This window comes from Gopherus evgoodei, chromosome 3 (genome assembly GCF_007399415.2).
Source record: "Gopherus evgoodei ecotype Sinaloan lineage chromosome 3, rGopEvg1_v1.p, whole genome shotgun sequence".
NCBI classification, from domain to species: Eukaryota; Metazoa; Chordata; order Testudines; family Testudinidae; genus Gopherus; species Gopherus evgoodei.
In genome coordinates, this window is record NC_044324.1 from 108610950 (window position 1) to 108629366 (window position 18417).

The window sequence follows — 18417 nt, forward strand, 5'->3', positions numbered from 1 at the left end:
CCTTACAGACGTTGTGGCATCTGAGAAATAGGACCACCACATTGACACCCAACATGCACCTGGCCTGGCCAGAACACTCTCTAAGTCCAGGGATTTTAGGGGGGGTGCAGTGCTGGCTCTGCACCCAGCTAAGAGAGGTTCCCTGCACCAGTGACCTCACTGCAAGGGGCTTTATTCCTGCTTTATGGTCCTTTTGTGCTGTCTGTGGTGCATCAGGAAAACAATGAATTGGGCCCAGTGGGTATTTGTGAACTTATAAAGGTGGGGAGAAGAGGGAAGAGCACTCAGAGGAAGGGATATATAATAGACTGAAGAGAAATATAGATTTTTAGAACATTTTTATTTAGCAGTTTGTCAAAAGCCTTTGGAAAGCAGAGAGCATTAAACATAGAGATCAACTCAAAGAGCTAGCAAGGATTTTATTTTAAAAGTTCCAAGCTCGTGAGTGCTTTGGGGGACTGAACAAATGGAGAACTGAACCCATACAGGAAATAGCTCACACCAGGCAGCAAAGCTTGAATTACTACTAGCAGGTAACTGTGATCAATTTCTTAGGGTGGTGGGATTCTAACACTGAAGGCAGCTCCCTGTCTTCTCTTTCATCTTCTTTTGTCACTTTTCTCTTCCCTTCCTTTCCCCTTTCTGCCTTTCTGTTTCCCTCATTGTTCCCGCTGTCTGTCCTCCCCTTCCTTTCACTTCTTCGTTCCTCCTCTTTTCCCATTCATCATCTTTATTCTACCATTTCCCTGTCTCTGGGTTCTTATCCATCTCCTTTTTTCCTTTATTTCTTCTAGCTTCTATTTCCTCTCCATCTTTCTTTCTGCTCTTCTTTTCCTCTTCCCCTCCCTTCCCTATTTCCCTTTAAAATACCTTTCCTCCCCCGTCCTCTTGTATTCATTTCTTCAAGAAAAGAAAAGATTGAGTAGGAAGAGCAACATTAGCATAAATGGTGTGGACCAACCTCCTATATAGTCCACCATATTATATACCGTAATCTCAGGGGGACATAAATTGGCAGAGGAGAAGGAGGAAGGAAGGGGAGCTGCCTCTTATGTTAGAACCCCACCACTGGAAGAAAGGATAGTCTGTTGGTTAGTGCATTAGAAACCCATGGAACTTGGGATGTTGAATTTCTTGCTCCACCACAGAGTATTGTGTGACCTTTACAAAGTCATGGAATCTTTCTGTGTTTTGCACCCTCATCTGTAAAATGGGGATATTAATCCCTAGTTTACAGAGGTATTGTGAGGATAAATACATTATTTTTACGATTCTCTCAAAAGACTGTGAGGTGATCAGGCACTACAGCAATGTGGGCTATATACATACCCTAGATGGATAGCTCACAAGTAGCTACAGATAGCTAAACAGTGGACAACAGTACTTAAAAGTTTTCAAATTGTGTATTTTCAAATACATGACAAACTACTACAGAACACAGTAAATTTCCTAACATTTTATTTCCCATGTGAGCTCTTAGGACTGTAAATCTTGAAATACTATCAGAATACTTTTTTGAGCTTCATTTCCTTTTCAACTGAAATTTGGAAGATTAAACATTTTCTAGCAGTGATAGATCATCCAGTTATTAATAATAATGCAGAAGAACAGGGTAAATGATTTTCAGCAATCAGTCACCAGTTTTTAAAGTTTTATAGTTCATGAATGGGAGTACTGAATATTGAAATTTGATTTAGTAGCAGACTAGTCTTTAAAGCCCAGACAACATACCTTATTTCCTTCTACTCCACATGCTTTTTTTTGTTGCACTTTTTCAGAGTAACTGATTAGTGTAGAATGAATTTTGTATGTGTGATTCAGAATTCACTTCAGAGAATGAAAAGCGAAATGCATTATAATCAGGGGTGAACAGATAATAAAGTGGTTCTGGCCTCAACACTGGCCTTTTAATACCCTTTCCTGATCTATTGCTGATGTTCTGTTATCACTAGCAGCAGCAGGGAACACATATCTCATTGCTGAAAGAGGAGAAAGAAATATAGTGGTGGAGAAACAATTCCCAGTTAGGAAGTGAAGTGATTTAAAATGGACTGCAAAGTTTTTGTTACAGAATATCATTAACAAATTGTAGGTGTGATCCTGGTTCCACTGAAGTCAATGACAAACCTCCCATTGGCTTCAGTGAGTCCTGGCTTTCACCCTACGTGTAAATTTAAACATTAAAATACACTTACAGAGTCAAAGAAAATGTTTGGAAGCTGTTCCTATTTATAGCTCCAGTTCTGGGAGGTACTTAAACACATGCCTAACTTTAAGCATGTGAGTAGTCCCAGCGGCTTGAGTGTGCTTAAGTATCTTCCCCAACTAGGATGTATATGTGCCAAGTGCTGAGTTCAGGGCTCTGTTTCCCTTAAACCCGCTGATGATGCCACAACCATCTCAAAATTAACAGGGAGAGATTGTTTTAGCTGGTACTAATGATATCATCACTGAAGGGGGAACTTGGAATCTTGCTACCGGACAGATGCTGCTAGGTGCAGTTAGTAAAGGAGGAAAACAGTTGGTAGATATTTCCTTTCAAGACTATATTTATTTGCAATTTGATTCTCATCACTTACTCTGATGGATGTTCCAGTTAATGCTGATCCTTGGCTCTTAAAACAAGTTTTAATAAAAGACTAGCAGGGTAGTGGATTGGAACACCAAGTAAGTCTGTCTGTCTGTCTGTCTGTCTGTTTTTTCTAGCTGCAGTGATTTTAGTTATTAGTATTTATTCAGTGCCCGACTGTGTGCTAGTCATTTCACAGACATATAGCATATCCATATCCCTTAAATGTCCCAAATAGCTGTATGGTGATAGACCCTGTAAGTACCAATATAACTTTTTCTTTTTGAAATTGAAAAGTTTTTGTGTATTGGTTTTTCAGGGTGGTTTTTTTTCTCCTTTTTTCCCCACACATTTTCAGTGGCAACATAGGAGTGAGGGAGGGGACACAAACAGCAACTGAAAAACAAAAAAAACTGAAAACCATATTTCCATTTTCAGTTTAGAAAAAAACAAACCAAAATCATTTTGGGGGGCATTTTGTCCAAAAACTAAAAACATTTTAAAGTGTTTGCAAAACCTTTTGAGAAAAACCGAGGGTTTTGTTTTGTAATTTTTTTTTTTTAAATCTTACTACTTTCCAACCAGTTAAAATATTCAAATTCATGTGAAGACTTCCGAGTGGTATATTCACTAAGGCAACTCTAAGAAATCTCTGAAGAATAAAAGACAGAAAGCAATAAAATAAAATGGGATAGAAAAAAAAAGCCTGTGCAATTTGGTTTGGAGATTTGTTGAATAAACTAAGCTCAAGAATTCTTATGCAACACTTCAAACTATCTTCTTATGTCCTCAGACACATAAAGGATAAAATATAACTAATACCGTTCTTGCATGTTTACTTATTTGAGAATGTTCTCCACATAAAAAAGTAATGATACCCTTTCATTGGCATCATCCAAGGGATAATATCCTTTTGTCTATGTCATTGGGGGTAATAATAACCTTTCAACTACTTCAGTGAGCAGCACTTTTTTTTTTGCCATTCTACACAAAAATGAAAAGACTATACTTTAAAAAAGTAGATAGGGACAAATATTCTCCTATTTACATCTCCATCAATACAGAATAACTCAACTGAAGTCGATGGAATTAATGTGGTGTAAATGTGGAGCAAATGAGAGCAGAATTTGACCCATAGTTTTTAAGAGAGTACACAAATGCTAGAAGACTCTAGTTGCTTTCTTGTTTGTGCTGGGGGTTTTGTTATATAGCAATTTTGTTTTCATAATTCATTAGTGTCCTATATTTAATGATCAAAACTTGACAAGTGTATGTTATTCCATTAGTTACCAGAAAGAATACAAAGGAACAGACTGATATACTTGGTCTTATCAATAGTGTTGATCGCTTAAGTTTAATTGTGGACCATTTATCATTGAACAGGTTAGCCTTGAGAAGCCACTGTCGTTCCTGCGGGCCAGTAGCATTGCTGATAAGATATTATAAAGAAAAATATTGCAGTTAAACAGTTATTGTTGAGGTTTCCACTTTATGCATGCCAACATATGGTTGAATCAGATTCTCCTTCATATGACTCAGTAAGGGTTGCATGAAGCTGTTCATAATGAACATTTTAATTTTCTTCTTTCAAATAATTACTTTAATTCCTAACTTAGCATAGCTTTAGTATAATAAGAGATGTATTCATTAAAGTGCCCTGACTAGATTGCTTCCTATCATGATGACTTTTCATTAAAGTGAAATACATTGCAATGCTGATCTCTTTATTAAGCTAATATCTTTTAAAATTAAAGATGATGGCAAGTTATATAGGATATTAACTATGTGTCTGTTTATTGAACTTGATTTACTTCATTTCAGCTTTTAATTTAGTCAGACAAAATAAAAAGATCAAAGAAATTTTCTGTCTAATATAGAAAGTGAACTGCAGATTAACTTCTTCATTCTAACAGTAAGACATCTTGTAATCCAACCAATAGGATAATTGCATTGCAGGGGAAGGAATCTTAGGGTACGTCCAGACTACCCGCCGTATCGGCGGGTTAAAATCGATTGCTCGGGGATCGATATATCGCATCTAATCTAGACGCGATATATCGATCCCCGAGCGCGCTTATATCGATTCCAGAACTCCATCAACCCCAACGGAGTTCCAGAATCGACAGGGAGAGCCGCGAACACCGATCCCGCGCCATCTGGATGGGTGAGTAATCCGATCTTAGATATTCGACTTCAGCTATGTTATTCACGTAGCTGAAGTTGCGTATCTAAGATCGATTTTCCCCCACTAGTGTGGACCAGCCCTTAGAAACTGACTTCCAGGAAAACTGCACTGATTAGCTAGAACAGATATACACATAAATAACTATGAATTAAAAGTGGGAATGGTCTATTAAAAGTGCTTCTGTTTTTCTTGTTATAGCATTGTTAATGTTGAATGTGAGAGCAAATGAAACTCCCATTTCAATTCAATGACAAAATATTTCAATTGTAAACCAAGTTGTTTTTCTTTCTTTACTCATTTTAAAAACAAGTAATAGTTCTTATATTAAAACAAACTTGAAAGTCTCTGCTGTATGATATATTAATTTTGGAATTGCAAAAGAGTATATTATCAGATTTTCAAGATGGCCTTTCTATATTCTTCCAAGTGCTTCAATCAGCCCTTTTATTGAGCAGGCTATACCCGCTAAGCTGCAAAGGAAACCCACAATAAAAAGAGAAATGGCTGCACATTTCTCCAAGAACACTAACTTTCCCCATTTAAGTTTTAAGTGGAAAAGAGAAGGAAGAAGAAAAGTCATAACAGCACCTGTTACACTGCCTGTTAAACCCATTAGCAGAGCAAAATGTGGTATGAACAGGGCCATCAGCAGAGTGAACAAGAGGGCCAAGCCTCTTAAAACTACAATAAACAGAGGGGCTCTGTAATCAGAATGATTACTGCTAGATATGCAAGTATGCAGTATTTCTGTGACTGCAAAAAAGGGCAATGGGTAAGACAGAAGAGCCTTGGCTAAGAAGCACAAATTCACCAGGGTTTTCAGGGATGATGGCAGGTTGTCAGTAATGACTTCCTTTGTCTCTTCGCCCCAGGTCAGTAATGCAGTCAGTGCAAAGGCTGTCTTGAAGAGACAAGCAAAAAAGTGAGTCCAGTTCAACATACAGCTAAATTCTTTTGGGTTTTTCATGTTCCCTTCAAGAGTAGGAAGAAATATTTGTGAAGTGTAACTGAAAATGATCACCCCCACTGAGACCAGGAAATCCTCAAACTCAATAGAGAGTCTAAATCTTGTCCAAGACCACTGATGTATTTGTGTCAGACAGTAACTCATCACTATGAAGATGATAATGAAATGGACTAAGGAGCAAAGCAGGCTGAGTTTGGAAACAATGCTTAGAGTTTTGATAAACACACAAGGCAGCAACGTTACAAACGCAATTACAGACCAAGTTTTCTCCGTCACTCGTAAATATGGAAAACTATGTGACAGCAAGTTCCCACTAACAACCAGATACAAAATGCATGTCATGATCAGTTCCATCACCTGGATTACATTGACAACTATGCCACCTAGTTTGGGAAATCGCTTTTTACGGCAAGCATTAGCAATGTCTTCATAGGTGTCTCTCATTCTTATGATGTGCCCATCTTCATTTTCTTCATACAAGCAAGCGATTAGAATTTTGCCAGTATAGCAGCAGAACACTGCAGCCAGGATAATAAGAAACAGCCCACTGTATCCGCTGTGGAGAAGAGCATATGGCAATCCTAGAACAAAAATTCCCTAGAGAGAGAAAGAAAGAAAAGATAGGACAAAAAGCCTTGAGGCAAAATGTTTACCAGAAGCAACACTTTCAAACCTGCATCTGTTGAGCATCACCTTTTCCATGGTGGGAGACTTCTAAATAAATAACAATAGCAAAAAAAGTGTTTATTTAGGATGAATGAAGTTATCAGCAGAAATAACTGCTCGCCCAAACACACATGTACAGATAAGCTAAGAAAGAGAGAATGCAAGCAAATGGTAGAGACATGTTCCTGTTTAATATTTAATGCTGATGTGATTAGGAGCATATTTTAAAAGGTTCATCAGCAGTTATTCAGTCAACATGCATATTAATGGAGCAGGTTCAGTAGTAAAATCGAACAGCTGTAGCAGCTGCTGTATAAGTTTCATCCAAATATTAAAATAGTATCTTAGGCAAATCCAATAATGACACGTGGCTTTGGTTTAAAGATTATATGGGGTCATAGTTAACAGTCATCTAGAAATAAAATGCCATTAGTGTTTGAATGGGTTACTTCTGCAGCAGGCTGAAACCTTATGGGTTCTTTGCTGTTGTATTCATTCCTGACGTGAACACTCTTGTAGCTGAGTGGCTAGAAATCTTGGCCTTATTAATACATCTAAAAATATATGGTGGGAATACACATACTTTTCTTTGAAAATTTTCTCAGAGGAATTGGATTATATTCGTTTTATCCAATGCACAGTCCCACACTTCAGTTTCATGAAACACCATGTTCATTGTCTTTTTCAAATGTGTTTTTATTGCTTTTTAATTCAGATCCATACAAAACTATCAAATTCTTGAACCCAATAGGCATGCATGCAAAAGATTCAATTTAAGCTAAATAGTATCCCTGACATTTCTCTTTTTTCCCAGGTGGCAAAGTTGAAGATATACAATGTACATTTGTCACACTCTCATCAGTGTTTTGTGTTCTTGGTAATTAAAATAAAATAGAAGGGAAGCAAAATAAAGCTAAATTCATTACATTATTTTATATTATGTCTTACAGCATTATAGGTAAGAGTAAAATGTAAGTATTAACACATTTAACCAGGCATGGTGGCCCAAATCATGAGATCCTTGCTATGAGTCATGTGCCATCAATGAGGCTATATGCAAAGTAATCAGATTAAATCCCTTGGTTTGCTAATGCTTAAATAATTTCTTAACGTTACTCACATGTGTAGTCTCTTTGTGTACAATTAATCATATATATAAATGTTTATATGATCAGGGTCTTCATTTGTGCTCAGCATGAGTAAAAGTGGCAGAATATGTGCCTCGTTATTTACACAGGGCCTAATTCTGTCACTCTTATTCAGTTTGTGTGGTAGTTTACTCAGTGATTACATTGAGAGTAAGCTATTACTCAAAATGAGTAAGGGTAGTATAATTGGGCCTTTGCACTCAGAGTCTCAAAGGTGTTTAGGAGCCAACTCCCTTTGGAATCAATGGGAGTTAAGCATCTAAATATCTTTTGAAGATCAGGGCCTTAGTCCTTACTCAGGCCAGCTCCTGTGGATTTCAGTGGGAATTTTAAAGATCTCAGGATTAGGTCCATCATGAGGTTTAGGTGGGATAAGCACAACTTGTATGCTATTTGTAAGGGGAAAAGGTAGAAAAGAGAAGGTAAGTACAGATCTAGATAACAGGTTCAGGGGTGGGGGAGAAGAGAAACTAACGGTAAACTATTGAATGTAATAGAAAGCGATCTCCTTCTTGTCTCCCAGCCATAAACTAACATACATTGTAAGTCAATGGCTACAGGGGACAGTCAATAAAGGAGGAAGATGGGCAGCCAACAAATTACAATGGCATCTTTACACTAAGTTACTAAGCAAGTTAGATCATTAGACCAGTGGTATTTATTTTACTTGACTTTACTGTAGGTACAGATACCTCTAAAATACAGTTGAATTAAGACTGCAGGATTACTCTTAAAACATGGGTACAATTAAGGATGTATTTAACTGTGTATGCATTACATCTCTTATTATTGCTCAAACCGTTGATTGCACTTTACTTGGGGTGGGGTGGGGGAGTGTTTTTAAGTCTTTGGGAAAGCCATTTTATTGAGGTATTGTAATGTTTGATCACCTGTTCATCCCACTCTTCACAGTCACCAGGACTTTCCAAAGCCAGACAGTGACTGCAGTCAGTGTCTTAATTCAGTTCTATTTAGGTTCTTATACAGTCCTCATTACCATAGTACCTGAGCAACTTCCAGAAGCACATTAAGAACATGATTAGAATCCCATATGTATATTTAACACAGATTCTTTGGAAATGTCCAAAGTTTCCCCCATTTCTGGTCACTACTCATCTTTATTGAAAAGACTACAAATCTGGCTATCCACAGGTGCATGTGCAACAGCATTTTTTGAGATCATGCCCCCTTCTGGTCCATGCTTTTTATTGAATGCTGCTAGTCAGGCACTTCCCCAAAGAACAATTTTCCTTGACTATGAAAACAATCTACAGGGATTGCCCCAATACCAGAATGGGTCTGATAGCATCTTAAAGAAACCATGTTCGTAAGAAAATCAGTAGAAGAATCTAGACATGGAGGAATTTTTTGTATCAGCATGCAGACCATTCTGTTTCCTTAGTTCATTAGCGTGTAGTAAGCTTCTCTCTTTTCTTCTGCATTCATAGTATTTTTTTTTAAATTATGGAATCCCAAGTTGCAGTTGGGAGTTTCAAGCGTATCTGCTGACCCAAAAAGATGACAATATAATTAAGCCACAGGTACGTGTCAGAACAAGCCTTCCCCGCACAATAGCTTCTCCTCTGCTGAATTTAGTCCATTAACATTTATATAACTCTCCTGATCCCAGACTAAAGCGTAAGTCTTTCAGACAACATTATCACGTCCCACAGCCACTGACAGCTCTCCCCATAGTTATCTGTTTTCATTTATTTAACTGTTACTTTAATCAGCACATGGCATAACTAATTTCTAAGATCCCCTTGCTATTTACTTATATCTGATGATGTTTCTTTGGTTGCTAACTTGGGACACAGTTGTGACCAAGGCCATATTTTTCTGTCTTCTGAGCTCAGGCCTAATTACTCTTTGGAAAAGCTGGAAGAAGAGTTACATAGAAATAATCTCAGGATTTGGATAAACTGTCTAGCCTTTTTTAAAATAATCCACAAAAGATTGCCAATTCAGTGTACCTAGAAGTTAGATTGGAGTTGATAAATGGAAGTTTATACTGAACATTTCCACAGTAAGACAAGTTTTTCTCTGCAATTGATAGTGTCTGAACTCCCCCTTTTGCTTTTATTTTTTAAAGGTATGAGTATGGAGGATGGTGCTCAGAGATTCAGGGACTTACTGTTTCTGCTTCCTTCAGCATCCTTTTGATAACGGAGAACAGCAAGCCTCTAGCCTCCTGGCCATAACTGGCTGTGTAGTCTTTTCAGTACAGAGGATGATTAGTAACCAGAAATGAGCATTTGGGATACATCCATAATGTATGTGTTAAAATAAAAAGTGGCACTGCCTCCATTGTATCTCCAGAATTTGTTTTATTACTGACATTCCTTTTTAAAAACATTTTCACCAGTGTCCTTTGGCAGCAGGGTGTTGGTTTTTTACCATACGTCCAAAAGAGTTAATGAAGAAAAGTGAGAGTCCAAGTAAAGAAGGATCTCAGCCTCAATCTCCTGTTCCTAACTCACTACAAGTGATAATTACTGCAAGGACACTTTCTGCATGTCATCAAGTTTAAAAGTAGAAGTTTCAAAGGAAAAGATACCTCCAGTAAGCACTTTTTCAATGACAATGTCACATAACTGCAGAGATAGCAGGCCAGATTCTGTGATTTGTTAAGGCTGTTTCATTGTAAAGCAACCTGAAAAAGCTTAACTTGTCCATGGAAGATTCCTCCCACATTAATAAAACCTCAGGTGTAAGGGTGTTGTAACAGCTCCTATGCTACTGTACTTCCCAGACACCCATATAGGGGTTGAGTCTAATGGAAGGGAGGGGGGTTAGTGTATCTCAGAACCCTGGTGATCATTGGCTGCTGTAATGGGGCCATAGGCAGATAGGCATAAAGTGGAATACACGCTGGGGTTTAGACTGGCGATTAGACAGCCTTTGAAACAAGGACCAGCAAAAGCTGATTAAAGCAAGGGAGCATGAGGCAAGCCACATCCAGAACTCAGCCCTCAGCTAGGGGCCATCAGCTCAACCAGAGCATTCCCATCAGGAAGCAGACAGATCTCCCAGCCATCCCCAGAGGCACCAACCCAGTCACAGTTCCCTGCCAAGTCCAGGACAAGTAGTAGCCAGGTTCAGAGTTAGCTGGATGCCAGTCCAAAGAGATGACAGAGTCTGGCAGGAGCATGGCAATCCTACAGCTTATTCAATGCTGCAAACTTGTCAGGCATTAGTTCTGCTCACTAGTTTGCCCTAGTCAGTTATGTAAATAAGGTGATACATATTCACCAAATATACAAATTAGTGTTATATCATTTAAAGAAACTCTCCAGATTTCTGAATTTCCAGCCTTAACAGGGCTTTGTCATGCATGTCATACCGACTACTTAATTTTACAAGCCATTTCAGCCTATAATGTACCACACCCCTGTAAAAACAAAGCAGTATCCCTCATAGGGAGGGTAACCTGGCAGAAAGAGAAGAGACCAAATCATGCTAGGAGGAGAATGAAGTGAGAAAGGAACAAAAAGAATGATGTAAAAAACTGGTTCAACCTTAGGGTTAAATTAAACGAAAAAATAAAGTAGGAAGTGAAGTAAGTACAAATAAATGGATAAATTAGTTAGTAACAGGTGCCCTGAATATCAGCTGTATTGGCTTAATATCAGAATAGATGGCAAAAAGGCCAGAATGCTATGAAGGTGCTAGGTTAATTCTAATAAATCGTCCAACATTTGCAAATATTATACAGAAGTAGTATCATAGGCTAATCCTAATATTTCTGCAATCATATACTTGGGTGTCTATGTGAATCTGGGTTAGGCATCTCCTTGGAAGGGCAGGGGGATGAACCTATGACCCCCCATCCCCCAAACATACTGTCATACAATGCTAGATTAAGTTGTTTAGGGATATCACCTCAGATATGTTATTTTTCCTGTATTTACACAAACATACACTTCCACACTATTTATATAAAAATATAAATAAGCGCTTATTTGAACCAGAGCTAGGTTTTGAAATACAGCAAATCCCTTAATCTTGTGCAGTTAGAACAGAGCCATTTGCAATAGAACCTGGGTTTGTTTTGTTTTCTTAGCCTCTTCAACAACCTACTTGGACATATCAGTGTCTTTCGCATCATCATTGTAGAGGGACTTGTTGTTTTCTATTTTATTTTTAATTTTTAAACAGTAACTTCAAGAGCATCACATAGAACAACTTGAATTTAGCCTTCCTGTTCTTTAGTTTGTTTTAAATAGGGATGAAGGCTGCCCTGCAACTCTGGGTCTCCAAAATGATGTCTGAGAAAAGAAATTCAGGGCCCTAGTAATTTTAAATTTAGTTCTGTAAAGAAAAATTATAAGTACACATTTTCTGTGCTGGTATTTCAAGAATTTAATTCTTGCCTTAGCTTTTATTATTTGTGACTCAGAAACCTGTCTGAGTGATAACTGTGCCCACTGGAAATAATAGCAGAAAGACCATTTTTATGTAGTCCTCTCTCAAGCTTCCAGAGATTCTTTTCCCCCCAAGCTTTTAAGGCCAGAAGGAGAAAGTAGTTAAGGACATTGAGGTCAATGGTAATTGGGACAAATTACAACACGGTTTTACTAAAGGAAGATCGTGCCAAACCAACCTGATCTCCTTCTTTGAGAAGGTGACAGATTATTTAGACAAAGGAAATGCAGCAGACTTAATTTACCTCGATTTCAGTAAGGTATTTGACATGGTTCCACATGGGGAATTATTAGTCAAATTGGAAAAGATGGGGGTCAATATGAAAATTGAAAGGTGGATAAGGAACTGGCTAAAAGGGAGACTACAACGGGTCATACTGAAGGGTGAACTGTCAGGCTGGAAGGAGGTTACTAGTGGAGTTCCTCAAGGATCGGTTTGGGGACCAATCTTATTTAACCTTTTTATTACTGATCTTGGCACAAAAAGCGGGAATGTGCTAATAAAGTATGCGGATGACACAAAGCTGGGGTGTATTGCTAACACGGAGAAGGACCGGGATATCATACAGGAAGATCTGGATGACCTTGTAAACTGGAGTAATAGTAATAGGATGAAATTTAATAGTGAAAAGTGCAAGGTCATGCACTTAGGGATTAATAATAAGAATTTTAGATATACATTGGGGACACATCAATTGGAAGCAACAGAGGAGGAGAAAGACCTTGGAGTATTGGTTGATCATAGGATGACTATGAGCCGCCAATGTGATATGGCCGTTAAAAAAGCTAATGTGGTTTTAGGATGCATCAGGCGAGGTATTTCCAGCAAAGATAAGGAGGTGTTAGTACCATTATATAAGGCACTGGTGAGACCTCACCTGGAATACTGTGTGCAGTTCTGGTCTCCCATGTTTAAGAAGGATGAATTCAAACTGGAACAGGTTCAGAGACGGGCTACTAGGATGATCCGAGGAATGGAAAACTTGTCATATGAAAGGAGACTCAAAGAGCTTGGCTTGTTTAGTTTAGCCAAAAGAAGGCTGAGGGGGGATATGCTTGTTCTTTATAAATATATCAGATGGATTAATATTAGGGAGGGAGAGGAATTATTTAAGCTTAGTACCAATGTAGACACAAGAACGAATGGGTATAAACTGGACACTAGGAAGTTTAGACTTGAAATTAGATGAAGGTTTCTAACCGTTAGAGGAGTGAAGTTCTGAAACAGCCTTCCAAGGGGAGTAGTGGGGGCAAAAGACATATCTGGCTTTAAGACTAAGCTTGATAAGTTTATGGAAGGGATGGTATGATGGGATAGCTTAATTTTGGCAATTGATCTTTGATTACCAGCAGATAAGTATGCCCAGTGGTCGGTGACGGGATGTGGGATGGGATGGGATCTGAGTTACTGCAGAGAATTCTTTCCTGAGTGCTGGCTGGTGAGTCTTGCCCACATGCTCAGGGTTTAGCTGATCGCCATATTTGGGGTCGGGAAGGAATTTTCCTCCGGGGCAGATTGGCAGAGGCCCTGGAGGTTTTTCACCTTCCTCTGCAGCATGGGGCATGGGTCACTTGTTGGTGGATTCTCCGCAGCTTGAGGTCTTCAAACCACAATCTGAAGACTTCAATAACTCGGACATAGGTTAGGGGTTTGTTATAGAAGTGGATGGGTAGGGTTCTGTGGCCTGCTTTGTGCAGGAGGTCAGACTAGATGATCACATTGGTCCCTTCTGACCCTAAAGTCTATGAGTCTATGACTCACTAGATCATTTAGTCCAATGGTTTTCAACCTTTTTTCATTTACAGATCTCTAAAAATCTCCAATGGAGGTGCAGACCCCTTTGTAAATTTTAGATATAGTGTGCGGACCCCATAAGTTGAAAACCACTGATCTAGTCAGACTCCTCTGTAACAAAGGCTATAGAACCTAGTTACTCCTGTAGTGAGCCCAAAAACTTGTATTGGCTAAAGTATACTCCCAGAAAGGCATCCACGCTTGATGGGAAGATAGCCAGAGATGGAGAATCCACCATTTCCTTAGTAGTTTGTCCCAATGGTTAATCACTCTCACTTTTAAAAATGTCTGCCTTATTTCGAACATGATTTTTTCTGGCTTTAACTTCTAGCCATTAGTTCTTGCTAAAGTATGGAGCCCGTTAGTGTCCGCTGTTTTCTCCCTAAGGTACTATACATCATAATCAAGTCACCTCTCCATTTTATTTCTCATAAAGACCAGACCGGCTCTAGGTACCAGCAAACAAAGCACATACTTGGGGCAGCACAAATCCAGGGGTGGCATTCTGGGAGGCTTTTTTTTTTTGCTTCGGCAGTTGCCCTCTCCGAGGTTTTTTTTTTTTGCTTGGGTCAGTAAAAAAACTAGAGCCGGCCCTGGCTAAACAGATTGTGTTTTTTCACTCTTCTCTCCAGCCCTCATGTCATTACTGTATCTATTCTCTTCATTTTCTCCAATTTTTCAACATCCTTTTTGAAATGTGGACACCAGAACTACAGACAGTATTCTAGTATCAGTCTTACCAATGGCCATATATAGAAGTCAAATCACCTCTGTAGTCTTCTCTTTATACCTCCAGGCTTTGCATTAGCTCTTTTTGCCACAACATCACAATGGGAGCTCATATTTAGTTGTTTGTTCACTATGACACCTAAATCCTTTTTTAAGTCACTGAATCACAGGATACAATCCCCCATGCTGTAGGTGCGGCGTGCATTCTTGGTTCCTAGATGCATAACTTTGCATATGACTGTATCAAAACACGTTTTGTCTGAGTGGGCCCAGTTTACCATGAAATCCAGATCATTCTATACTGCCCTGTCCTTATCATTATTACCACTCTGCTAATCTTTGTCACCAGTCATTTTGTATTTACCTCTAGGTAATTGGTAAAATATTGAATGGCATTGGGCCTGGTACTGATCCTTGCATAACCCCACTAGAAACACCCTATTCAATGATGAATCCACATTGACAACTACTTTTAGAGATCTATTAGTTAGCCAGTTCTTAATCCATTGATTGTGTGCTTTATTGGTATTGTACAGTGCTAATCTTTTAATCAGAATGTTGTGCATTACCAAGTCAAAAGCCTGACAAAAGTCAAAGTATATTACATCTACAGTTATCTTTATCGGTCCAACTTGTCATCGCATCAAAAAATGAAAGCAGGTTTGTTTGATAAGCTGTTTTCCATGTTTCTAGCCTTTAATTATGTATTGATTGAATACTATAGCAGCTTTTCCATTATTTTGCCTAGAATTGTTCCATCCCATTTATCCTTTTTGAATACAGGCAGGATATTAGCAGTCTTCCAGCTTTTTGAAATTTCTCCATTATGTCAAGATTTATTACATGTATTATTGTTTTTTATTTATTTATATTACAGTTGTGCCTAGGATCTCTATCGTGAACCAGGAATGTGCTAGGTGTTTTGCAAACACAGGACAAAACAATGACCTCATCCCCAAGGAGTATACAATCTTTACTCATCAGAAGACCACAGGTTTCCTCAACCAATTGCCCCTTCACTTTCTTGCTGAACAAGGATGGACTTTTAGTTATTTTCTTGTGTGGGGAATTGTGGCTTTCTAGCCATCTAATGAAGTCTTCTTAAACAACTCTCCCTTTTAATTCACATTTTTCTGTCTACATTTTTATTCCCAATCATTTTTGCTATTAATTTTCATCAGCTTTGGGGAATTAGCCTTTGGAAGCACCAGGAATATATATTTGATTGTTTGAGACTGTCCTCTGTTTGCCCATAATTAATGTAATTGAAGCCAATGATTAATTCATCTTCATGTATCATAATGAGGTCCAGAACTGAATTACTCACACTGGGTGCTACACCCGTTGTGTTAGAAAATTACCAAATGTAATTTTTAGAAACTCTAATGTTGTTCTACTACTGGTTGCATGAGATCTCTGGAATATGTCCCTCAAACTGAAGTCCCTCATAACAGCACAGGTTTCTTTAAACACTTTACAAAGAAGCTCTTAAGAAGCAACTCATCCTATTCTCTGGTTTGATTCAGTGGTCTATAACAGCCCCCACCAGTATCCTTTCTGGGTTTAGTTACTGGGAATATTGATCCATAAGCATTATTCTGATTTATCAATAACTCTGAAACAGGTAATGGTGTCTTTAATGTACAGTGTCATCCCTCCACATAAACACACATACGCCACTTCTTTTACCCACTCTAACCTTCCTAAACTGGCTGTAATCAGTGATTTTAACTTTCCAGTCATGTGACTCAGTAATGTCAATTATATCAAATTTCTTCTCATCAGTGAGAATTTCCAATTGCTTTTGCTTGTTACCATACTCCTAGCAGTGGTATTTAAGCAGTTGAAAAACATGGCATCACATTCTTTGCCACCTCAGTTCAATTTGTCCATGACACACTGAGTCTGAGTTTGAAAACACAAGGAGGAGTTCTCCACAACCTCAGTTTGTTCCTGGCTGGTATAATCTTATGGATGGATCCAGCTCTTTTTAATAATAATTGAAAGACTTCAGTGGGAGTTTGATTAGGCCCTTAATTCCTAACAATATCCCATTTTTTTCCTGATATTTCTGCTCTCAGCCAGTACAACCCTGCTTCCAGTTTCAGGGAGGAAAGTGACACGAGTGTTTATTCTGTGATTAATGCCTGCAATTACTTCATGTACTGAGAGAACTTTGTTCAGAGCTGTTGGTCTGTCAGTCCTTCAGCTCATGTAAACAGGTACAGATTGTGATGAGGCAGATAGACTGCTTGGGATGGTACTGGAGGATATTGAGGGAAATAAGCTGCTTGGTCTGCATTCATTGTAAAATGTGTACGTCCATTTGGCTGATACAGGAATCACTGAGTTTGCTCTTCCATGAATAGCCAGGATTATTTGTGAGAGTCTCCACTGAGATTAAAAGGGGGAGGGGGAGAAAGGAAATGTCTCAACAAGAAGTGATTGCTGCTGTTAAATGCAAGAACTTCCCTCCACCAAAGAAGTATGCTGGTTTTAAATATTTGTTCTAAAATTGAAATAATATGCTTGTGGCTTAATGCTGCATGATTTCATGGAAAATGCTAGTGGTGCAAAAGTTCCCAGCTTTCTGTCAGAATATACTGAATCCCACAAAATATAATGTGGGAGCAAATTACTTGTTAAGGAGAATACATTGTTTCCTTTAGTCCCAGAGGAGAAGGCAGGCACAGTAGATACTGTAGCTAAAGGAATTTGAGAAATGGTATTATGCATTGCATATGGAAGCAGGGAAAAGAGAATAAAGAGGAAGGTAAATTACACTCATTACAGCCATCACTTTTGAAAGTGAGTTGTACCTAGCAAGCTGGTATCACTGTCCACTCATCTGATTCAAATTCATCGGTTCATAATATACTTATATAATAATTGACAGGAATGATATAACATTACAGTTATATGCCTTTCATCCAGAAGGTTCCCAAAGTACTTATAGACTGAACCAAATCCTCTCTAGCCACTACTGTGAGGAGGAAGATGGATGTTGCCAGGTATATCCTCCTCTCTAGGTACCATGCTGGCCTGGACAGGAATCAGCACGAGCTATTGAGTGCATCATAAAAGTTAACTGGCTGGATATAGTGCATACCTACAGCCTATGCTGCTCCATTTCTCAGCACAGCCCCCACACTAAGGGCACCCCTCAGTAGAAACCTGTCCTGGCCAGCATGATCCCTAGAGAAGAGGATATACTGGCAGCATCCCTCTTTCTCCTCACAGCACCAGCTAGAAAGAGTTTGGTCCAGTCTGTAAAGTACTTTGGGAATCATCTGTATGAAAAGCATGTAGCTGTAAAGTTATTTTGTTCCCATTAATTATTATAAAAATGTTTTGTGAATTGATAAGTCAGTATGCACTGCCATGGCTGCTACATCTCTTCTGGAATGCCAGGGAAATATCTGGCTGTGCAATTTGAATAGGGAAGGGCAGAAGTTCTCTATACCCTCTTCTCCTTCTCCCCCCTCAGACCTCAAAGGGCAGGAGCTCACCCACTACTAAATACAGCCACCTCTGAAATAAAACACAGCAGCTGTTCTTACTCTACACAGTTTTAGGATAAGAAATTATGGAGTGAGAGCAGCTGCTCTAAATTGAGTTTGCAAATGAGTTATAGGCCCAGTGTTGGGCATCTTCCTTCAACAAGCAACAAAAATGTCATATTGGCATCAAAATTAGTAGGTTATATCTGGGACCAACATTGAATATTTTAACAAAATGCACATCCTAAAATAAAGAGGGGAAAAATAATCAGAAAATAAGAAAGAAATACAACTTAGTTTAATGGACTCCCTAGCTGAGATATAACACTCAGTGCCAAAATAGAGGGTTTTTTTCCTTTTAATATTTTTTTTAAACTAATTTCAGGGAACAACAAATGATCAAATAGGAATGGGAATGAGGCTTACAGGGCCAT

At 38.6% G+C, this 18417-nt stretch overlaps 1 protein-coding gene across 1 annotated transcript in view; it reads right to left on the reverse strand.

Moving 5' to 3' along the window:
* Positions 1-5130: 5130 nt before the first annotated feature.
* LOC115649393 (vesicular inhibitory amino acid transporter-like) overlaps positions 5131-18417 on the reverse strand; it is a 38316-nt gene continuing 25029 nt past the window's right edge. Inside the window, exon 3 of the mRNA XM_030558335.1 lies at positions 5131-6318. Coding sequence (XP_030414195.1) covers positions 5167-6318 — 1152 coding nt within the window. The 3' untranslated portion in view covers positions 5131-5166. The remainder of the gene's footprint in view (positions 6319-18417) is intronic.